This window comes from Hevea brasiliensis, chromosome 14, assembly GCF_030052815.1.
Source record: "Hevea brasiliensis isolate MT/VB/25A 57/8 chromosome 14, ASM3005281v1, whole genome shotgun sequence".
NCBI classification, from domain to species: domain Eukaryota; kingdom Viridiplantae; phylum Streptophyta; class Magnoliopsida; order Malpighiales; family Euphorbiaceae; genus Hevea; species Hevea brasiliensis.
Window position 1 is genome coordinate 12,543,078 of NC_079506.1, and position 25,469 is coordinate 12,568,546.

Genomic DNA, 25,469 nt, shown 5'->3' on the forward strand with positions numbered 1-25,469 from the left:
GTGCTAATGTTTATGTTGATACTCGTGGATGGATATGATGCCATGTTTGTAATATTTGTTTTGCCACTCCATAAAAGGAGATATTATGATTGTTGTATTACTTTTCATATATATATTTTGGTTAACTCTTTCTGAGTCCTCTCTACGTTTTTCTAATATGATTGTTGTATTATTTATTTATTTTTTTATATGTTTTGTCGCTGCTTCTTTAGAGCATAACTAAAGTTAGTAGATCAAACATGGAGTATGGCTGCTCTGTCAAGGAAGAATTGGGAATTACTATGCAAAGGGATCAGTATAACCTACCAGATTTTGAAAATGAGTTCGCAAACGCAAAGTTCTGTGTTATCAAATCTTACAATTGAAGATGACAATCATAAGAGCATTAAATATGATGTATGGGCAAGCACTCCAAATGGCAATAATAAGCTAGGTGCAGCATTCCGTGATGCAGAACGAAGATCAGGTAGAACTAGCACAAAAATGACAAGGAGGGGAAAATTAAGCGTGCGGTCCATCCAATATAACAACTTGAGATTAATGAGGAAGGCGTTCAAAGATTGGAACAAAATGATGTGGATGAAGACCAAAATGACTTTTTGAATCATAAGGGAGAGGAACCACACCTCCTCTATCAAATTCAAAATCTCTATCTCTTCCTTGTTGCCTATGCTAACCAAACTCAAAATGACAACAGGTAAATCTATTTCTTATATGCTATTTTAGCATTCTTAATTTCTATATTCTCTGTTAGCACACTTGTTTCTTAACTGCTCCAAGGTTAGACATTACACAATATGCTGCCCCCATATCAATATATATGTATATATATTAAAGCTGAAGCAGAAAAATGGCCTTATAAAATTAAGTCATTTGGCTTATTAATGTACTTAAAAACTATTCATTTGAAAACTTACCATGTATCATATTTTGTAATCCACATAGCTTAATGATTTGTCATAATATTCATCTGTTATAAATATTAATTATTTTAAAATTTAATTTATCCTATTTAATTTTAAAATTTAAATCCTCATTTTCCTTTTTATTTTTATATATTTTACTTCTTTAAAGTTGTAACATTTTTATTTTTGCTTTTTTCCTTATTTTGTTTTTATCTTTTGATTGGTATGCATAAATTAATTTAAAATATAATACAAATCATTTATCAAAATTTAAAATTTTAAATTGAATAGTATTTATATCGATTACAATTAAATAATTTATTTATTAATACTAGAAAATAAATTCATTCCTCATTCCTTTTTCTTTTGAATGTTGAGTATCTATCTTATTAAAATCTCTCACATTTTTACTTCTTTCTACCGATACTTTAATTGTTTTATTTTTTTTTTAAATATGTGTAATTATTTTAAAATTATTTATTATGTTTTATTTTTCAAATCAAATCTTTTTCGTTGCATGCATAATTATAGAATATATTTAAAAAATATATATATATTTTTTTATAAAAAATATAGAATTTAAAATTAGATGATTAGAATAAAGAGATATACAATTAATTGAATAACTTTCCAATGATTTATATAAAAAAGCAAATGTTGTTTTTTAAAAAAAAAAGTACAAAATATTATATAGGAAAAATTAAGCAATGAACATTTGCAATGTTGGTAAGTGTAAAAAATTCACTTTTAAAAGGACAAACTTAAGACCTCAAAAAAAATTACAAATCATAAATTAAAAAATTATTTGGCATATTATTATTATTATTATTATTATTATTATTTCTTGGATATTACTATAATATTTAAAAAGTTTTTGAGCATATTTATTATTATAGTTATTATGGACAAACTATTTTTAATAATATATGGTTTTTTTTTAAGATGCAATTATACTCTAACAATATTGTATTGTTACATTTTTATGAAAGAATATTTTTAAAAAATTGATAATTATTTTAAAAATAAAAATTTAATTTAATTTTAATAGAATATAATTATTTAATATTTTAATAAAAATTTTAGTTGTATTTAATAATTAATTAAAAATGTTATCATTAACAAAAATTTATAGCATGGTTGTAAAATATAAATTTTATAAAAATAAATATTAAATTATATATTAAAATAAAAAATAAATAAGTTGCGTAATGCACGATAAAATGACTAGTTGTATTTATAAAGCCTAAATTTTATCAAATTGGACCTCAATTTCCTCTAATTAATCTGTTCATATTGATGTATATATATATATATATATATATATATATACAGTGGATATTCTCCTTTCATTTATTGATTTTCACTCGCATTTTTGTGACTTAATATTTCTGCTGCATTTAGATCTATTCCTTAAATAAGAAAAAAAGGAAAACCACAGTTAGATTCACTCAAGTGTCTTAAGTATGTAATGGCGGTCAATTGGCATTAGATGCCTGGTGCCCTGACAAGTCCTGCTTTAATTTTCATAGAAGCAATACGTACGTGCATTTTGGTCCCCCTGAAAAATTAGGCTTAGGCTGTGTGAAATTCCCAAATCAGTAATTCGCCATTCTCTCATTTTTATCTTTTCCAAGCTTGCAGTTAATTTACATTTTATTTTAAAGATGAGTTTCCTACAGTTGGATTCAATTTCCTATTACAGAGGGATGCAAATTCAAGCATGAATAATTGCAAATATGGACATCAAATTTCAATAATAAGCATTGAAAATTTTGGTGCAATCATTCTGGAGAAAGAACTCAAACTTACACTTGGATCTAGTGCAAAGATTGGCTACACTTGATAAGGTCTGTTTTGTTGGGACTGTTTAGGTTGACACAATGGCTGCATTTTATGTTGTAATTTTAGGGGTATGAGGCATGTGTAAAATTGATAAAATTAAAAGTATTAGCTAAAATAGATAATTTGATATTCTTTTCCCCCAATTTTACAGCAGGCATAGCATAACTTCTCGTTTGGTATACTGAATCCATAATTTTACATGGTTACAGGAATCACAAGAAAGACGCAGAAGGCTATAATGTTTGAGAAGTTTCATTCTGAAAATCCATTGCTTCTCAGTCTGTGCAGAACTCTCTTCCCTAACAGCCATAAGTCTGTCTGGTGTGGACCTCACTCACTGGTTCAGCGTGAAGTTTATGCTCGTACAAGTTCTATTCTTGCTGCTATTGAAACTTTGATGACGTAGGTACTTTTTGATTACTTCACATTGTCACTACAAAGGATCTGAAGCAATCTTATGCTTTGCCTAGATCAAAATAGTGTTACAGTGTGGAATGTTTGTCATAAATACCTGCATACAAATGGAATGTCCGGCAGTTAGTGGTTCTTCTCAGCTGAGGATGATAATTTGCTCTGGTATAGCTAGTGTGGGAATGATATACCTCAAGATCGATAACATGATCTTGATTTACAATCCTGTGTCAGCATTTGTAGTGATCTATTGGGGATGAGGGAAAATAGATACATTGGTATTTCTTATTGCGAAAATGATTTAATATTGAGCAAAGATTCTTGCAGAGTGCTATTGCTGGAAACAATAACTTGTGCAACTGTAAATAATTGATCCTTCTTATTTTCACACCTCTATTTAAGGTGGAAGCCTAAGAAATTCTGTTCAGGGAAGTATTCCCCATAAGGATTAAAAATATGGCAAGAGCCTCTTCGTGAACTGAAACCAAAGCTACTATTGCGAATATGTCCAAGCCTCTGCAGAATAGACATTTGTCAATTTCCTCAATCAAAATTGCATTAGCATTATTGTTTCCAAATTCTTCAACCTGCCTGTTTGATCCATGATTTTTCAAATCACTGTCCACGCTCTTGTTTTTCAATTATTTTTAGACCTTTTTTTTTAACTTTCTCACTCTATCTCAGGACGTAAACTGAATCTCAAAAATGCTCAAAGAATTTTCAAAGATCTGAAATAATTTTAAAGCATAAAATTATTTAAAATTTGCCATATATTAAGATAATTTAAAATAAATTATCGAATTAAAATTCCATAAAAATGCAAACTCAAAATTTAAATTTCTGAAAAATTGTAATAAATTTCTCTAATTTTATTACATCTAACTCTTTTATTAAGTGTATGAGCTCATTTTATATTTAAGTCATTTAATGATATACTCAAAGAATTATAATAACTGAAAGAGGAATTCCACTTCTTCTCTTGAGGTACCGTCTTCTAGTGACCCTTCACTTTTCTTTACAGGTTTTTCACAGCTCTCCTTCATTTCTCTCTCTTTTCGAGCAGGGAAGGAATTTTCCCCTTGCCCGGAGAGTGGATTGTCCCTGCCCGCCTTCGAGCAAGATTACAAATAGGCTTTTATGGGTGTATTTCGGATGTAGATCCAATGGCACCGAGGAGAGGGTTACTTTGGATCTACTCAGCTTTGGTTCCCTCCACAGAATAGCCATCGAATTTAGGAAATTGAAAATAAATTATTAAAGAGATTTCAAATATGAGCCTTTTATATACTAAACATGTCCATTAAATTTAAAAAATAAATAAATAAAGGACCTAAAATCTTAGATGAGTCTATCACATAATTAATAAAATAAATGAATCACACAAATTAAAAAAATTAAAAATAAAATAAGATTTAAATATATTTAACTAATAATCTCTTTTCTAATTATGAAAGATATTAATAAATTTTAATTTTTGAATTAAAAAACTATTTTCTATTAGTTCCAGGTAAACATGTTTTTCCTTATCTTTAATGAAAAATAAAAATGAAATTTTTCTGAAAAAATATAAAATAAAAAACAAAAATTTATTTTTCAATAGTAAACGAGCCTTTATTTACTTTCTTCCTCTTTTGAAAAAGGCAACTAGAAACGAGCCCTTATTTACTTTCTTCCTCTTTTGAGAAAGGTAACTAGATTTCTATTTAATAAATTTAAAATAATTTATATTAATCAATTTAAATTCATATTTTACTAGAAAACCTTTTCTTAGAACTATGACTCAAAATCCTAATGGAATTTGAAGAGAAATCTTTTCCTAATTTGAGTGGGAGAAATATTCCTCAATAGGATGGAGGAATATTTTCTATAATGAGTAGAACTCTTATTTTAGGGTTATTCTTAAATTGAGTAGGACTCCTAATCAGATAAGAATTGAGGGAATTAACATTATAAATAGGAGAATGATGCAAAAGGTTATTTTGCTTTTGTCCGTTGAAGAGAGTGGCTTTCAGCCCATGAAGTGAGGCTTTCACACATTATAGAGAAGGGTTTTGTCAATTGCTGAGGATTTGGCTCTGCCTATTAATGAGGGACATTTGCTTTTTGCAGTGGATAGAGGCTTCGGCCTAAGGTGGAGTAAGAATATAGAATTCAAGAGAAAGGAATTATTGTCTATTGGTGAGAGGGCTCTTGCCCGTATAGTTGAAGGCACCCTTTGTGGTATAGTGTTGTAATAGTAAATATATTGGGTTATATCTGGAGGAGACTGAGAGGGACTAACTAATATATTTACTATGAGCAATTTGATGTACTGTGGGATCTCTTGGGTGTAATTAGGTTGATGAGTAGTATAGCTATGATCTTGTAATGATGATTTATTTATTGATGATAGTGTAAGATGGCATGCCCATGAATGTAGCCCTATGTTGAGAGGGTGAACCACGTAAATATTGGTATTTTCTGTGTTTGCTTTGTTTCTTTGTAGTTGACACGCAGGAAGTAATTCTTGTCTATTGGTGAGAGGGCTCTTACCCATATAGTTGAAGGCACCCTTTATGGTGTAATGTTGTACTAGTAAATATATTAGGTTATGTCTAGAGGAGATTGAGAGGGACTAACTAATATATTTACTATGAGCAGTTTGATGTACTGTGGGATCTCTTGGGTATAATTGGGTTAATGGGTAGTATAGCTGTGAGCTTGTAATGATGATTTATTTATTGATGATAGTGTAAGATGGCATGCTCATGGATGTAGCCCTATCTTGAGAGGGTGAACCACGTAAATATTGGTGTTTTCTGTGTTTGCTTTGTTTCTTTGTAGTTTACACGCAGGAAGAAATTCTTGTCTATTGGTGAGAGGGCTCTTGCCCATATAGTTGAAGGCACCTTTTGTGGTGTAGTGTTGTGATAGTAAATATATTGGGTTATGTCTAGAGGAGACTGAGAGGGACTAATTAATATATTTACTATAAGCAGTTTGATGTACTATAGGATCTCTTGGGTGTAATTGGATTGATGGGTATTATAGCTAGGAGCTTGTAATGATGATTTATTTATTGATGATAGTGGAAGATGGCATGCCCGTGGATGTAGCGCTATGTTGAAAGGGTGAACCATGTAAATATTGGTGTTTTGTGTGTTTACTTTATTTTTTTGCAGTTTACACGCTTTCGCGGTACACAACAAATTGGTATTAGAGCACGAGATGATCTTAATGAGTTTGGTTGAAGGTGGAGCTGCTACAACATGTAGAAATTTGCACATGCAATAATGGTAGTGGTGGAAAGTTGAAATTGATGTGGAGCTCTTGATGCAAAATCAAGAAGATGATGTGAAATTTTTTTAAAGAAAGAAGCAAGTTACACCCAAGATGAAGATTAAAGAATTGATGATTTGAAGGGTTCAAGCTCAAGCATGGAGATTTGATGATTTGATGATACCCAAGAATTTGAGGTATGCAATGGTTGATGGATTTTGAGTCAAGGTGAAAATTGTTAGAATTATGACTCAAAATCCTAATGGGATTTGGAGAGAGATCTTTTCCTAATTTGAATGGGAGAAATATTTCTCAATAGGGTGGATGAATATTTCCTATAATGAGTAGAACTCTTATTTTAGTATTATTCCTATAATGAGCAGGACTCCTAATCAGATAATGATTGAGGGAATTAACACTATAAATAGGAGAATGATGCAAAAGGTTATTTGGTTTTTGCCCATTGAAGAGAGTGGCTTTCAGCCCATGAAGTGAAACTGTCACCCATTGTAGAGAAGGGCTTTGCCAATTGCTGAGGATTTGGCTCTGCCCATTAATGAGGGGCATTTGCCCATTAAAGTGGAGAGAGGCTTTGGCCTAAGGTGGAGTAAGGACATAGAATTCAAGAAGAATGAATTCTTGTCTATTGGTGAGAGGGCTCTTGCCCATATAGTTTAAGGCACCCTTTGTGGTGTAGTATTGTAATAGTAAATATATTGGGTTATATCTAGAGGAGACTGAGAGGGACTAACTAATATATTTACTATGAGTAGTTTGATGTACTGTGGGATCTCTTGAGTGTAATTGGATAGTATAGTTATGAGCTTGTAATGATGATTTATTTATTGATGATAGTAGAAGATAGCATACCCGTGGATGTAGCCCTATGTTGAGAGGGTGAACCACGTAAATATTGGTATTTTGTGTGTTTACTTTATTTATTTGCAGTTTACATGCTTCCGTGGTGCACAACACCTTTAATAATAATTAATTTTTAACAATTTTTTATACTTATTATTATATTATAAAGTAAATATAAATTAAAATATGTATTTTTATTCCCGTTATATTTTATTTTAATTTAATTATATAACATATTAAAAAGTTACAATATAAATTTATAAAAATTTTATGATTAAGCTGAAAATTTTTTATCTGTCATAATAATATCGCAAAATAATTTGACCAAAAATAGGTGGGTAATGGTTTAGGTGCAGTCAAGAACAAATTGTGGGGACCAGATTTGAATTATCTTTATGACAACAACATTAATAGCAATAAAGAATATTGGAAAACAAAGTTTACCAAATAAAGTTGTTCAAAAAATAAAGAATGGTAGGAATTTGATTTTTTAGATTATATATTGACTTTGAAATTGAGGAAGATACATGTGGCATGCCTACAATAGAAGAGAATGAAGACAAGCAAAATCAAGAAAAAATAAGCTAGTCTAAAGTGAAATATGAAAAAAATTATCATATTAGGAAATAATTTAGTCAATATAATATTTAATCGTAAATTTTTGTCATAAATCATGAAAAAAATTATGATAGTATTATTTTAGTCATCTTAATTGTAATTGTATGCCATTATAGCCACATATATTTAATAGGGTTTATAAATTTTAAACATGGATTTGAAAAATGCATCTACAATATGATACAAATATTTTATCACATTAAGAGAGACACCAAAACAGTCGATTTGTTCTTGGATGAAATAGGAAGGGCTAGAAATCATAGAGTCATTATCATCATGAATAAATTGTAGGGGACATAAATTGTATCAATCTTTGAAAGCAAAATTTACCAAAGAAACTAGTTCAAAAAATAAAGAATGGTAGGGATTTGATTTTTGATGTTATTGACATTGAAAATTGATGAAGATACATGTGACATAGCAAGGTTAGAAGAGAAAGAAGGAAAGCTAAATGAAGAAAATAAAAAAAAGTTAGTCCATAAAGTTTGTCAAAATCCATCACTTGATTTATTTATTTATTCTGTCTAAATTTGATCAATTTACCGTTAACTACATAGCAAAAATAATTATAATATACTAAGCTTTATTTTTCTTTTTAAAATAATTAAGTACATATGAGATTTTATTTTGTTGATAAAATAGTCCTTTCATATGAATTTTGTATTTAAATTGTTAATATATTTTCAATATATTTATTTATTTTCGGTCAATGAAATTTTCTTGGGAGTATGTATCTTCAAAACAGAAAATAAATGGGCCAATATTTCACTGGATATAAATTCGGTAAGAACCCTTTGACGATCAAGTTAGAGCTGATATGAGAAAATAATGTATCAGATTGATTAGGGAGAAGAACAGACTTTCATAGATGATCAAATCTCTTTATATAAGACATAGACAATAGTTATTTATGAACACACTTTCATAGATGATCAAATCTCTTTATATAAGACATAGACAATAGTTATTTATGGTAAATCAACTCTGTAATTATATGAATATTATTAGTTAATATAATTATAGAATTATATTTCTATTTATAGTGCATAATTATAGGGATTGTTATATTTAGCAATCCTACCAAAATTACTTATTTTTAATCAAGATTTTTTTCTTTTTATTGAGTGGGTATTATAGTAGTTGAACTGACTAAAAGAATCTCATTACTGAACCATTAAGTATGATTAGACTTGTAGGCTATTTGAAAATCTGAATTACTGAGTCAATATATATATATATATATATATTGGTAAAAATATAATGTGTTGGATTGAAAAACTCTGAAGCTATTTTTCAATGTACAACCGCAGTGAAACTGTGTTAATAAATTCATTATTGCTTTGCTATATAAATATATTAATTTAATAATATTATAATTATTTGTAAAATTATAAATTTAATAGTAAATATCACTATATATTTTCTTTGTAATGCGCCAAGCCAAAATCAGTAGTCTCAGTCATATTCTTTCGTGGAAGGCATATGTGAGTGTTTTTTTTTTTTTTTTGGGGTTATAATTATATTTTATTATATCTTATGATATTTTGTCTAAAAATTTTAATTTCATTCTTTAATTATATTAAAATTAAGAAATTTACAATTTTAATTTTGAATTTTAAACCCTAAAATAAATGAGTAATATTTAAAATAAAATAAAAGACCTACATGAAAGTCGGCGAAGACACCAGATTGACTAACTAAATTATTTTCACAAGTAAACAGCATTTGAATTATCTTCATTCACGACAACAACATTGTGGCGATAAAGAATATTTGAAAAATTTTTTTAAAAATTTCAAAGGTCAGAAATAATTTTTTAAATATAAAAATCATTTAAATTATATTGTACAATCTTAAAATATTTTAAAATAAATTATTCAAATAAAATCAATAAACTTTCAAAACTTTTAAATTATTCAATTAAAATCAATAAAATTTCAAAACTAGAAATTTAAATTCAGAAAAAATTTTAATAAATTGTTATAATTTTAATACATCTAAAAAAAAAAAAATCAAGTCGTTACACTTAAACTCAGCTTGCATTTATTTAAATCATTCAATGATACACCCAATAAATCATAATAAATAATTAATAATAATATAATGACACTGTTAATTCAATTATTTATAATAACCACAAAGTATATACTTTTTTATATATAATTACATATTTTAATTTTACACTTAATTTTTTTTATATTTATATTATTTATAGTTTAATTATTTTAGAATTAATTGTAATTATATATAAATAAATTGATTCATGAACCAATAAATAAATCAAATTAAAAACTTATAAATCAACCAACTCGAGAATTTAAATATTTGAGTAATTTTAAGCTGAAATATAACTCTTTTATTAATGGAACAAGCATAGAGTGGAAGAAATTGCATTCAGACAGAGAAATAATGAAAATAGTCTTACCCGAAGTTTATCTGTGTCTCAAAAATTTCAAAAATTTATGAGGAAGCCTCTGAAAGTTGAATAATCTCTATAGCCCACCGGAACCATCGCCGGAACCACCGCGCATGGTGGCCGGTCGCCGGCGACATTTGCCGGATCTGATCATAACACTATGTTCCTCTCCTCTTCCTCAGTCCATAGGTGGTCTCGGATCGTCGATCCAACGGTCGGATCGTCCTAGATCTGACGAAAAAGCTTGAAAAATCAGAAACTTCTCTCCTCCATATCTCAGTCATCTGACCTCCATTTGTTGCAAAATTGGTATCAAAAGAAAGCTCTCGGAACAAGCTTTCCAACGCCACCTGAATCGCCTCGATCGGACGTCGGATGAAACTGGAATCGCGCCGGAAAGCCGCTGCCCACTGTGCGCGCGTTTTCTCTCTCTTCTCCCTCTCTTGCTGCCATTTCTAGTGGTTCTGGCCGTCGCTGGAGGGTCACCGGCCGGGTGGGGAGCCGCTTGGGAGGTCGCCGGCCGGTTACCGGAGAAGGAAAGAAGAAGAAGAGAGGGGAGGAGAGGAAAGAAGAGAAATTGGGGTGTCCTCCTCCCGATTTTGGACTCTTTTATTTTTTTTTTTGACTTGGCAGTGACAATGGAAATCCACTGTCACATGCCAAGTCTCATCCTTTTTTTTTTTTTTTGTTACACTAGCAATTTTAATAATTAAGAATTGCACCTTTTTGTTAATATATAATTCCAATTCACATGACTTTGTGAACTAAATGCCAGTCGTTTTCTGTTGTCCATTAGTGATATGTTCTTTCCTGGAAGAATATCATGGTCTTCCGATCATCTTTGTCTTCCTCCCTTCTTTTTTTTTTTTTTTTTCTTCCTATACTTCTTCATTTCTTCATAAATTTCTTGTATGAGACTAGTTAGTAAATTTAATTTTGTTTCACTAAAATCTCTTTAATCTGGTATATATAGATTTTTATATTAAAAAAATAAAATAATTTATTTTTATTCTCTTTTCTTTCACATTCAAAAAATTTGATCATTCTAATAATTATCTGAACCTCATTATAAAAATATTAATATGATCACAATAATTTATTTTTTATAAAATAGGAGAATTTATCTATTGATGAATAGTATTAAAATTATATTTGTAAACATCGTACTATAATTTAGAGTGATTTTTTAATTTAAAAATTTGTTATAGATTAGCATTTTTTAATAAAAAGTTAAAATTAAGAAAGAGAAATAGGGCTATAAAAATTACCCTTTAAGCGTTGCCTTCCACATTGAGTTTGGAATTCAAATTTATGAGGACTTTGTTTGCAGCTTTGTGCATTTACTTTGCTGACAAAATGCTAGCCATTCCTTGATTATTCATTAGTAATTGCTGACAAAATGCCTTCCACTCATCTTCTCATGGCCATCTTCTACTTCATCAGCCATTTTCCTGCAATTTCACATGTAATGCTTTATATTTTAAGTATTTATAAAAAAAAATTATATTTTAAAAACTCTGTGATTTTTACTTTTTTTTTGTCTGACTGTAATTTTACTATTGAAGTTTAATTCAGAATATATTGATATTAAAAAAATATTCAAATTAAAATTTTATTATTATTTTAATTATAATTATAATTTTAAAATTAAATTATTCATGAAAACTCCGATAAAGCATGAATTTACGATTATTATTATTGGATAAGAAATTAAAATTTATATTTTAACATCAAGATATAACACCTTTTTAATATAAAAATCAAGATACAATTGGTGTAATATAAAAGATGTACACTTTTTTACTATTATATTTTTATTAAACAAATAAATTATATTAAAAATAATTATTAAAGAAAAAAAAGAGATATAGAAGAAAAACGAAAAAATTAACTTTATTTTCTTGTCTTTTCCATTCAATTTATATAAAAAACAAAATGCTAAATTTTTAGAGTTCTTTCCCTTACAGAATAATTGGAGATTTTTTTTTTTCCTTTTTAATTTTTCCTTCCAACAAAATAAGGTAATTGCTTTTCATCTTCCACAACCATTTTCCTCTCCCTTTCCTTTCACTAACAACACAACAGGCCCCAAGTTTTTCAAGAGGGAAGAAAGGGAAGTAAAGGGCCTCAAAGCTTTTGCTAGTTTCTAGGCAGAGACCCCACGAGCTTTTTAGTCGCCTGCCACTCATAATTTTTAACCATATAATTAATCGTATGGTGAAGCTTGCGAGTGAGGAAACATGGAGGGGTGGGCAGGATTGGCAGTATTTGCACGCGTAGCAAAGATGAAAAAAGCTGGAATACATATTATGTATATATAATATAAATATATATTATTAACTTAATATTATAATTAAATAATATAAAATATTATCACAGAAATTTTTTTTTTGAAATGATTTTTATAAAAAATATTTTTTATATATAAATTATTTTTTATAAAAAAAATAGAAGTTAAGTAATAAAAGGTATTTCTAGGGCTGAGCACAATACGGTTCAAACCGAAAAATCGAACCGAACCGATTCAATTCGGTTCAATCGGTTCAGTTTTAAAAGTTAATCGGTTCGGTTTTAATTTATAAAAATTTCAGTTATTTCGGTTCTGTTCGGTTTTGAAGAGAAAAAAATCGGTTAAACCGAACCGAACTGAATAGTGATTTATATAGTCAAATCGAACAAAATCGAACCGTATCGATTTTTGAATTAATTTATTTTTATGGAAAATTTATGAATTATATTTAATTTTATATATATTAATTATTTAATTTCATTGATTAATGGTTATTAGGTTCAAACCAAAGTTAAAATTAGACCAAATAACTTGAAAATCAAATCTAAATTAAAAAATCAATTAAAAATCAAATCGATCGGTTTAAACCGAACCGAACCGAATTAAAGCGGTTCGGTTTGATTCGTTTTTCACTAATTTCGGTTCGGTTCGATTTCTAAAATTGGCGGTTCGGTTTTAATAATTTAATTCGATTCGGTTCGATTTGAACCGATTGCTCACCCCTAGGTATTTCTAACTACTTAATAAATTTACTTTCACTTTGCTATAAACCTTGTCAAAATAGATTTTCTTTTTAACTGAAATTTTGAATTTTAAATTACGACCTTTTTTTTTGAGCCAAACATGCCTTATTTTTCTTTTTTTATAAGTAAAAATTTTATTAATAAAAGATGAATAAAAATTTAGCACATTTTCTAGTATTTTTTTTTTTATGATAGTTGATAATTAATTTAATAATAATTTTTATTTTGAAAACTATAAAATTATAAATTTCCTAAAGTGTCAAGTCAAAATTAATACTCTCAATCATGTCCTAGGGTCGTAATTATATTTTTTAAAATAAAATAAAAGAAATGAGCTTAATAAAATGTGAAGTTGGTGAAGACTCCACATTGGTGGCAAGAAGCACAGTGGAAGAGCTGAAAGTAAAGGAAAAGCTTTTGTGAAAGCTGCAATGCTTCAATCCCACACGCCAAGTTTAGAATTGAAGCCCAATCACTTATTAGACCCACTCTACTGTTTTGCATTTAATTGTGTGGACCAAATGGAGCTATACGATCCTTCCTGGAAGGCAAATCTGATGTTGACTAAAAGCTCTTCATTTGTTCATAAATTTCTTGCATCAGACTAGTTTACCCAAATATTCATCTCTTGTATTTTGCTTTCTCTACCTTCTTCAAACTCAGTTATCATGGCTTCTACTTCTTCATCAGCCCCTCCCTGCAAGTATGATGTTTTTATTAGTTTTAGAGGCAAAGATACCCGTTATGGTATTCTCTCCCATCTCTTTGAAGCTTTGCAGCAAAAGCAAATCAATGCCTTCTTGGATGAAGAACTTCGTAAAGGAGAAGAGATCTCACCAGCTCTCTTGAAAATAATCCAAGAATCCAGTGTCTCAATAGTCATTTTCTCTGAAAATTATGCAGATTCTGCATGGTGCTTGGATGAGCTTGTTGAGATACTTAAATGCAGGGAAGAATCAGGACAAACAGTCCTACCAGTTTTTTACAAAGTAGATCCGACTGAGGTTCAAGACCTGACAGGGAATTTCGGGAAGGCACTTGCTATGCATGGAGAAAAGGCAATTCACGAGAAGGTGGACAATGGAAGCGTGCTTTGATGGAAGTAAGCAACTTTTCAGATGGGATTTACAGAAATCAAGTAAGTATATTACTTTTTAATTACTCTTTCTTGTAGTTTTTCTAGTTTTCAATTTAAGGAAGGGAATCAAAATTTAGAAAATTTTAATCGAGTACATTAATCTTAACACAAAGCACCAATTCAAACATAGACAAAGACTTATACGGAAAACATAGTAATTATATATTACTGTTTACTTAGAAGTGTAAGTCTACCATTACTTACTAGTGTTTGTTGTTCACATGTGACTAGGTATGAGGCCAAATTAGTTGAGGGAATTGTCAATGATGTTTTGATCAAATTTAGTGATATGTCTAAAGGTGATGATTCTTATGATCGCAACTTGATTGGAATTAAACTGCGTGTGGAAGAAGTGGAACGGTTGTTAAATGAGAAGCAGATTGTAGGAATTTGGGGGACGGGAGGCATTGGTAAAACAACTATTGCACAAGAAGTATTTCATCGAAACAAGAATAAATTTGATGGTCATTGTTTCGTTGAAAATGTTAGGGAAACAATGACAAAGCAATCATCAAATTCAGTGCGAGTCAAAATCATTCAACAATTATTAAGGGACAAACATGTAGACAGTTTGAATGATTCTACTAGAAGGCTTAAGAGTAAGAAGGTATTGATTGTTTTTGATGATGTAGAGGATCGAAACCATTTAAAAGATTTAGCAGGAGAGTGTGATTTGTATGGTGAGGGAAGTAGAATCATCATAACTAGTAGAGATTCACACGTACTTAATTCTGATTTTTCAGAGAAAGGCGTATATGAGGTTGAGAAGTTAATTGATTCTCAAAGTATGGAACTCTTTAGCTTGCATGCCTTCAACCAAAATCTTCCTAAGGAAAAATATTTGGAGCTATCAAAGAAGGTGACAATCTATGCTAGAGGCAATCCACTAGCTCTTAAAGTTTTGGGATCTCATTTATTTCGCAGGACGATAAAAGAATGGGAAAGTGAATTGGAAAAATTGGAAGGCAAATCTCTTAAGAAAATTCAAGATGTTTTGAAAACAAGTTATGATGGGCTAGAAAAGAATGAACAGGAAATATTTCTTGATATTGCATGTTTCTTCAAAGGGCTTCATAAAGATGAGGTTGAGAGAAAGTTAAAAGCATTTGGTTTCTATCCAGAAAGTGGAATACCTCGTCTAATTGAGAAGTCTCTTATAACTATTTCAAACGGTGCGGTAGATATGCATGACTTGTTAGAGCAAATGGGCAAGGATATTGTTAATGAGGAATGCAAACAGCTTGGAAGGCACAGCAGGTTGTGGAATTATGAAGATATTAATCATGTATTGATAACAGAAACGGTGAGGACCAAATTAATCACTGAAGCTTTGATCATTATCATATTTGAATTTTGTAAGAATTGTAGATCTCGTGACGAATTAAGTATTAATCAATAATCCTTTTTGCTGTTATTTTACTAGGGAACCGAAAATGTTGAGGCCATATCGTTTCGTCCGGGTGGGAAGACTATACAGGAGAATAATTAAGCTCAAATCAGGGGAAAAACAACAGGTGAAATGATAAATAGTATCTTCGTTATATGTAATGTGAACAATATTACAATATAATATGTTGTTATGTGAACATATAATCTATTCTGTCATTCACATTACAACATTAGCTTCCAAATCTAACGATTGACTGAAACTGAACCCCACTTCACTTCCAAATCAACTAAGATACACATTGCAAATAAACTACAACTCTTTAACCTGAAGAACAAATAGCCTTTATAATTATAACAGGCTCATAATGGAAAGCTAAAGAAATGATAAGATAAGGACGGGGAACAACAACATCACATTAGAGTAGAATAAACATTGTAAATAACTAAAAAACCTCTAAAATGCCTATGGTACAGGAACAACAGGAATTGAATTTTCTATTGGCTTCTTTACATAATTACTCTTTGGATTGTAGCCGTGGAGAGAGAGATTCTTCATTAGATTGATAAGAGTCATGGGATTAGTACTTTTCTTGATCGTCAAATCATCATCACATTTCCTATCTCCTGCTTTTATATGCTTCTGCACGATAAAAATAGAGTTGCAAAATTAGCAACTAAAAATGAACAAACATTAAGCAGAATTCAGCTAACTTCCATAGCAGTCGGCAAATTTAAAATGGAGCACTAATACAATTCACAGCAGTCATTGAATTTTAGTTAAAATATCTAGGCAAGACTTAAGGTTTAGTTGTTGTTGTATCTAGGCAAGATCCCTAACATTGCACAGCAAAATTCATAGAATTCAGCTACTAGTCCAAACTGATAACAATAAGATCATGATTTTAACAATAGCAAATTTTAGGGAATAAATGCATCTTCTCAGAAGATGCAATGGTCAAACCTGAATTGTTGACAAAACTATAAGGCTAGTTTTCGAGAGTGAACTTGCAGAAACTCACCATTTTCGTGTATCTCCATTTGCAAAGTTGCAGGCTTATTGTTCTTTTCAGTGTGTAGAGATTTCTCTCGATTTTCATAGAAATTGAAGTCATCTAACAATGAGGTCTTAGCTGAATAACTCTTAAATATATTCAGCATTTCCAAACCTTGCTAAAGTCCAATCTGCAAATTATTATAACAAATCGTGTCAATCCAACCTTTAATATATTCAACAAGAACAGAGGCCACCATGCACAAGTTTCTATTCTAGCAGCATCTTTTGCCAGATATATTGAAATATCAAGCCTAAATTGTATAGTACAACCACTGAAAATAACAGAAAAATGGCAACATACTCTGCTAAGTTGAGTTTTTAATGCAGGGGAACCATATGCACAGCATATTGCAGAAGACTTCCACAAATAGAAGCTGTTGTGTAAGAGAACAGGTCTTTTCTCAAAACCACGAACTTCAAAAATAGAGCTTATTTTTTTTTTTTTTTTTTTTTTTTTTTTTTTTTGAGGTTAACATGAACTTAAAAATATTTCTGCTCCATTCCCAACATGACAAGGTCAGGTATAACAAATATTCATTGTAAAGCAGTACTACCATGAAGTAAACACAATTTTCGACAATCAATATGTATTTAGTTCTAGCCATATTTCTTAAAATATAATATAACAAATTAGAAGATGTAAATGTAGAGCAGACTGGCTTTCACAACAGAAACATCAGAAGACAATTGAGTTCTAAAGCAAAGGAGATACCTCTTGAGTGTCTCTGCTATAAGTTACAGGCCGCCTACCATTATTTTCAAGATCTCTGTTCTGCTTCACAGAATGCTGCATCTAACTTCTTATTGCCATTTGGAGTGCTTGCCCATACTTCATATTTAATGCTCTTATGAATGTCATCTTCATTGTAAGATTTGATAACATAGAACTTAGCATCTGCGTACTTAGTTTCAAAATCTGGTTTGTTATACTGATCTCTTTGTACAGTGATTCCCAAGTCTTCCTTGACAGCAGTCTCCAGAGAAGGAAATTTGTTAGAGCCCCTAGGACCAGAAGTTAGTTCATTTGAGGTTTCAAAATCACTGTTTTTATAGAATCTGTCTCCAGATTTATTTCTATCATTTCCATTCCATATCCTTCCGTTCTGTCTATAGTTCATAGGACAATTATGCGGGAATGGGCCATGTTTTTGGATAGAAAAAGGAGGCAAATTTCCTACAGGATGGTATCCTTTCGAGAGACCAGCTGAGAAATCAGAACCCAATGCAGACACCTGTAACAAAAAAAGTTAAATCAGCAAAAACACTCAAAACTGAAGACTAGTGATGACCAACGAGCACAACAAACTTCAAAATCAATTCTTTTTGGGAAAGTTTAAAGATATAGACATAAAAAGTAAGAATATTTCATACCTTGTTTAAAGGTCTGATTGCTTGTGTATTTGTAGACTTAGGGGATTTGCCAGCAGTATTGTCATTAGACTTCATAGAGTTAAAACCACTGGACTTGGCAAAAGTAGAAGCTGATCCATATTTTCCATTTTGAGAACCAGTATTGCCATTTGAGACATCACTAAAATATGCTGAATCTCATGAATAGCAAGGCATGGCTTCTGATCCATAGAAAACAGGATGTGGAAGGTATCCAGGTGAAGAAAAATATGCTTGTTGACCAACACTTTGCCCATCTACCCCAACCACTGCCCCAGAAGCATATGGATTATAGCCAGGTAAATAATAGACTAGTGATCCATTGTCTGATTGCATCCCTGATGTGATCAACCGATACACTAGTATCAATTATCAACAAGACACAATTATACAAAACTACCCTTATCAGCCAAGCAGAACGAGACATAGTTTTGCCTAATTTTTGCAAATAGAAATGAAAGTATACGTCAGAAGAACATACGATATGAGATCCATCTGCTTGAAAATAACCATGATCATCCAATTGTGTGAAGGATCCATTATACTCTGCAACAAAGAGTAAGTTTAAGAAATAATATACCATAAATTAATCTAATTCTCAAATTATAAACTTCAGAGCTGCAAATCAAACTGAAAAAAAAAAAAAAATCTTTAATTGAAGCAAAGTAAAGTAACTTAATATTTTCAAAATTATCATGCTTGAAGACGTGCTAAAGTATTATCTTTTCATTTTTCAAATGATTGCACCATTAGCCTAAAAAATGATTCTGACTATATGGAAGTCAACTAAGAAATATGAGTACTTAATCACAAGGCCGATTAACATCATCCTATGCAATACATTGAAGAGTATATTACCAGACATCTCAAGTCTCAACTTTACTGAAAACCTATTATATGAGTATTTTTAACTAAGATTATGGCATTCCATTTAATTGACTTTATCACAACTCCAAAAGATTATATATAAGAAGAATATATAACCGTCTCAATATCCCACCTGGGTAGTAATAATTGAACTACTAGTTGGTGGATTGTAAATACCAAGGTCTCCAACAGACTCTTGGTCAGTCTCCCCTTTGATACCAGAATTACCATCTACTTCACCTTTGGTATTAGAAGTAGCATCCCGTGAAAAGCAACTGAATGATGTTGAGCCACATGGTAATCCATCTTTTCCAGAAGCCTGAAAACAAAGACAAACAAAGGAAAATAAGATAATAAAAAGATAATCTTGTTCTACTAAGCATTAAGTAAGTTTGTTGTTAAAATAACCATCTACCATGCACAGAATAAATTTGTGCAATGTGGATGCCTAGAGATACACATACAGAGCCACAAAAATCTAAGATCCAAAAAATTTAAATAAAACACTAGCAATCCTTTTAAACAAGAAGAATGGATCTCATGGTACTCACACAAATAGATCATATTCTTGAACTTATGTTATAATGACCAAAAACAAATTTCCTTGACCTTTTAGTGTTTTATAATTTCTCAGTAATCCAATGCATACCATACACCAAACCGCTAAGTGAAAGTTGGCACAACTACAAGAAAGATAGGAATCCACAATAAATTAAAACCAAGCCTTTTCACCTTCATAACGCCATTTTTCCAAGCAATTATCCACAAGGAAGAAAACAAAAGCAACATAGATTAATATGACATACCACATCACGCCCAGCCAATTTCCTAATGGACTCCGACTACAATCCTGTAGGAACAGATTCAGCTGCATTATATAGTTAAGAATACAATACTTATTCAATTAGCCAACAAATCATGGAGTTGCCAACAATATCTACACCATTAAACAGTCAATACAGAATTTTTCTTTTTTTTTTTTTTTTTTCCACAGGACAAAGCCAATACGCAATTTTAGCAGCAAGAGGAAGGAATGAAAGGGGCGAAAGGGGCATAAATCAAACAAGCCAAACAATTTACTTTCCATAAAATCAAAATCTTGATCATCCACGATAATTATTACCCATCTTCAATATAAAATGAACAACCCAGATTTTTTTTTTCCCATTTTCAGTTAAAAAAAAAGTTAACACAAATGAAATTAAAAAACAGAACCCATAATAGCTTTATATTTAAAAAGTTGGGGGGGTGGTGGGGGTGTTGGTTTGGTGGGGGTGGGGAAGGAGGGGGAAGAAGAGGAGGAGGCGGAAAGGGGAAAAGAAACCCAATAAGAGAGGATACGTTTCTCAAGTTCTGTTCCAGCGGCAATCGTCGATCGATAAAAACCCAAGTTAACACCTGCAAACAGAGAGAGAAAATAAATAGCGAAAGTGTTAGTCAAAGTCAAAGCACCACTACTTTTATACCAAAAGTCTTACGATTTAGCATTGTATTTTGATGGGTGAAATTATTTTTTTTGAATAAAAATATTATTTTAAATATTATTAAAAAATAATTTAAAAAATTTATTTTATTATTTTTATATTTTCATAATTAAAATAAATTTAATTTAATTTTTAATTATTTTTTAATATTTTATAATTAATATATTTTAAAAATAACTTTTTTAATAATAATTTTAGTAGCAATATCAACCCAACCTAATTCAACCCCTATCGATAAAACAAAATATTTATTCTTATAAAAATTAAATTTTATTATTTTCCTTTTAATAATAAAAGTAAAAAAAAAAAATCTCATCTTCAAAAGCAAAAACGCTGGTTGCACGCTATGCAGTGTCCACCAGGCACACGTTAGCAACTTACACAGAACGGGAAAAAAAGAGATTCAGATTCCTCTTATTATTAATTAATTAATTAATGGAAAGCATAAAATTCTATTTTATTATTATCTTTTGATAGTTTTTTTTTTCTTTTGAGATAAAAATCAAACAGAAAATGGAATTTTGTATACAAATTATAAAAAAAAAAAATCCCTGGAGAGAAAAATCAAATGCAAATTCTCAACTTTAAAAAAAAAAGTGATCTTTTTGAGTAAAAGTGGGAAATTCAATATATATCTTACAGAAAACAAACAACTTTCAAAGATTTTTCGTTTTTAAAGAGGGGAGGAGGGAAATCTGCTTGGTTGGAGAGAAATCGCGAGAAAATGAAATTTCATGACTTCAAGTCCGCATAAATAGAATATCAATTTGCAAAATGGAACTTTAAAAAAGAAGTCACTGAATCAAACTACTCATAGAGAGCAAAAAAATTAAAACTTTTCATTTCCTTTGATACGCATACGCTACAGAGGAAGCAACAAAGGACTAAAAACGAAGAAAAATGAGAAATCGGAAGCGGACCTAAAAGCGACGGATCAAGGCCGATACGAAACTGAGAGACCCGATCTGATGTGTCCGGAAAACTGCTTTTCAGTAGAGTAGAAAAGCGGTTTTCCAGAGAAGGAAAGAAGAAGAAGCAGTGAAAGTAAGGTCGAGAAGGAGTAGAGGGAAGCAAAAGGGTCTAATTATGGAAGGATCAGACAGGTGAGATGAGTTCCTGGTTTGAGAAGAAGAAATTATAATCACTCTATAAATTAAAACCCATCACTCTATAAATTATAATCAGTTTGATTCCGATTCAAACCCTTAAATTATTAATTTGAGCCAATTTCAGATTTTAATTTTGATATAATTCACAACTTATCTAGGTAGGTTCGATATTTAGTGTTATTTTGTTATTGATTTGAAAAAAAAAAATTGCATATGTCACTTTGATTGGTTAAAAATATAATTAAAAATGTACAAAATATATAAATTATAATTTATATTAATTATATATCATTTATAATGACATGACTATATTTATATATTTTATGATATATTAAAAGTTTTTTTTTAATATAATTCATTAATTAAAATGTCTATGGCTTAAAAAGATAATGTAAATATAATCACTAATATTTTTATATAAATAAGAAAATATTTACATGGAATGAATTTCTTCTATGAAATATTAATTTATTGTTGAGAAAATAGTTCATACCTACATAAGGGATGCTCCATGTGAATTCTACCATACAACTAATTCATATTATTTTGAAATTTGATGATATGCGTGTGTATTTTATTCATTTTAATTTTTAGTTTATAATTTATTTTTTTTAATTTTTATAAATTGGTATATATATAATAAAAAAAATAATTACTCTAGTTAACATTATTGTTGTAAGAATCGGATGGGTTTAATTAGGTAAAGAACTAATAATCAATTTGATTTAGATAATAAATCTGAAATGTTAGAAAATTAGGGTTCATTGGTTACGCATTCGGGTTTTAAATGATTTAATTAACTCGTTTAAAATTAAAAAAAAAATCGAAAATAGTGTGCTAGGAGATTTGAACATAGGACCATGTAATGCATAAATGGTTTGTAATCAACTTTAGTGTATGTATATATATTTTGATGATTGTAACAATACATTATTATTATTATTTTTAAGGCATTATTAATTATACAGGATATAATTAATATTTATTTAATTATGGGTATAGATTCGTACTTTAATCTACATAAGATCTTTTCTAATCTTAATTGCCTTTTTTATCGACTTTATACCGATTATAATTAAAAGTTCGTCTTTTTTTTTTAAATAAAGTTAATTTTATAAACAAAATAAATTAGGCATCTATAGATTTAATGTGATAATAAATTTTTGAAATTTATATAAAATTTTATATTTGTCTTTTTTATAAATAAATGAAAAAAAATTATAAAATTCAATGGTGACCCCTTCTCGCTTTTACCTCATTGACCCTTTTCTCCTTCACCTTTTCAATGAGTCTCCCTTTAGCTGCATTCCCTTTTTTGGTACAATTTCAGATCTTTCTTTGAAGCAGAAGATTGAGAAGCATAGCTAGTCAACGCCTAGTTTTTTTTTTCTTTTTTTCTTTTTTTTTTTTTTCTAATTTTAGCACTTTCTCTGCCTCTTCTGTGAAGAACTATCATTTTTTTTCTTTTCTTTTAAATTATATGTATATTATATGTTTATTTGTGTATTTTGATTGTTCTAACTTGTTAAGTGTATTAACATAGGTTGATTAATTTATTTATTGATTGATTTATCTAATTTTTTTTTTTTTTAATTAAGTGTTTGAGAAATCTATAGATGAGAATGTTTAAGGTGGATGAGTAGTCATACTAGATTAGATAAAATCGATAATGTGAGTGTTAGAGAAAAAGTAGGTGTGGTGCCAATTGAGGATAAGTTAAGAGAAGAGAGATTGAGGTAGTTTGGTAAGTAGATATACGGAGGCTCCAGTTAGACAAGTAGAGCATATTAAGTTAGATAATAGAAAGAAAAGAAGGGGTAGACCTAAACTGACTTAGAAGAGAGTAGTACAATATGACATTTTCATATGATTTAACCCAAAATCGTTTAGAGTGGAGAAAGAAAATCCAATATGACATATAATTTAACCCAGAATTCATATAGCCGACCCAAAATTTTTGAGATAAAAGTTTAGTTGAGTTTAAGTGTTTGAAAAATCTGTATATTAATAATTTGAAGTTAAATTTGCTACTGTACAATTCATCATAATTAATTAATGTAATATCAAATATTTTCTTAAAATAATATTTACAATGATTAAATTTTAAATATTAAAAACACAAAATAGAAAAATAATCATATACAATTAACTTTCAATATTTAATAATATAATTAATATGGTTAGATATTCAATATTATAATTAATTATAAATAAATATAAAATTTTTAAATTAAAAAATATATGCTAATTGATCCAATCAAAATACAGAAAAATAAAAAAAAAACTCAAAATTTCTAAAAAATAAAAAAAATATATTTACAATTCATAAAAATTATTATTATCACGTAGAAGTAGGAAATTAGGATTTTTCTTCGCTATTATACATTTATATAGATATAGATATAGATAAATATATATAGATATAGACGTTAAGAGTCTTTGAGTTAGCTAGTAAGGCTATGTTGCTTTGTGATTAAGGATATATTATTGGCCGCTCTTTGCCTGAGTTTAGCTCTCTCTCTCAAACAAGTATGCCTTCAATATGCTAATGTTTATGTTGATACTCTTGGATAGATATGACGCCATGTTTGTAATATTTGTTTTGCCACTCCATAAAAGGAGATATTATGATTGTTGTATTATTTTTTTATATATATATATTTTATTTTGGCTAACTCTTTCTGAGTCCTCTCTACGTTTTACTAATATGAATGTTGTATTATTTATTTATTTTTTATATGTTTTGTCGCTGCTTCTTTAGAGCATAACTAAAGTTAGTAGATCAAACATGGAGTATGGCTGCTCTGTCAAGGAAGAATTGGGAATTACTATGCAAAGGGATCAGTATAACCGACCAGATTTTGAAAATGAGTTCGCAAACGCAAAGTTCTGTGTTATCAAATCTTACAATTGAAGATGACAATCATAAGAGCATTAAATATGATGTATGGGCAAGCACTCCAAATGGCAATAATAAGCTAGGTGCAGCATTCCGTGATGCAGAACGAAGATCAGGTAGAACTAGCACAAAAATGTCCAATTTTCCTCTTTTTTTTTTTTTTTCTGTTGAAAAAGCATGTCTTCTATCTTCTGTTGAAAGTGCCTTAATCTTCGTTTCTTAATATTTCTAACATTAAATGCTTTGTGGAAGTCATCATTTTCTCTTAATCATAACTTCAGGTCAATGGAAGTGGACAATTTGGTCATAATCTCATTTTCTCTTAATCATAATCTCATTTATATTTTAAGAAATATGGTCAGAACTAGATACCTATTGATTGTCTAGTTCACTTCTCTTGAAAGATTGGACCAATTTGAGGAGGATGAGGACCAAAATGGCCTTATTTCACTTCTCTACTGACCATGACAAGGAGGGGAAAATTAAGCGTGCGGTCCATCCAATATAACAACTTGAGATTAATGAGGAAGGCGTTCAAAGATTGGAACAAAATGATGTGGATGAAGACCAAAATGACTTTTTGAATCATAAGGGAGAGGAACCACACCTTCTCTATCAAATTCAAAATCTCTATCTCTTCCTTGTTGCCTATGCTAACCAAACTCAAAATGACAACAGGTAAATCTATTTCTTATATGCTATTTTAGCATTCTTAATTTCTATATTCTCTGTTAGCACACTTGCTTCTTAACTGCTCCTCTATCACATGTGGATTTATTGATTATTTTAAAATTTA

General features: G+C 29.7%; 3 protein-coding genes and 1 long non-coding RNA gene across 4 annotated transcripts; 3 read left to right on the forward strand and 1 right to left on the reverse strand.

The window, feature by feature from the left end:
• The first annotated feature begins 496 nt into the window (after positions 1-496).
• LOC131173109 (uncharacterized) lies at positions 497-3,590 on the forward strand. Its single transcript, XR_009143275.1, has 2 exons — positions 497-697; positions 2,957-3,590. It is a non-coding gene; the product is annotated as an uncharacterized LOC131173109 (long non-coding RNA).
• Positions 3,591-14,012: 10,422 nt separating this feature from the next.
• On the forward strand, positions 14,013-14,441 carry LOC131172769 (disease resistance protein RLM3-like). Its single transcript, XM_058134291.1, has one exon. The coding sequence runs from the start codon at positions 14,013-14,015 to the stop codon at positions 14,439-14,441; it is 429 nt and encodes a 142-aa protein (XP_057990274.1).
• Positions 14,442-14,462: 21 nt separating this feature from the next.
• Positions 14,463-15,971, forward strand: LOC131172770 (TMV resistance protein N-like). The gene is made up of 3 exons (XM_058134292.1): positions 14,463-14,482; positions 14,714-15,785; positions 15,906-15,971. The coding sequence occupies exons 1-3, from the start codon at positions 14,463-14,465 to the stop codon at positions 15,969-15,971; spliced, it is 1,158 nt and encodes a 385-aa protein (XP_057990275.1).
• A 1,712-nt stretch (positions 15,972-17,683) lies between these two features.
• LOC131172771 (YTH domain-containing protein ECT4-like) lies at positions 17,684-19,970 on the reverse strand. Its single transcript, XM_058134293.1, has 6 exons — positions 19,914-19,970; positions 19,359-19,500; positions 18,792-18,860; positions 18,557-18,673; positions 18,297-18,466; positions 17,684-18,157 (listed from the first exon to the last, which is right to left on the reverse strand). Exons 1-6 carry the CDS (start codon positions 19,968-19,970, stop codon positions 17,684-17,686), a joined length of 1,029 nt encoding a protein of 342 aa, XP_057990276.1.
• Positions 19,971-25,469: the final 5,499 nt, after the last annotated feature.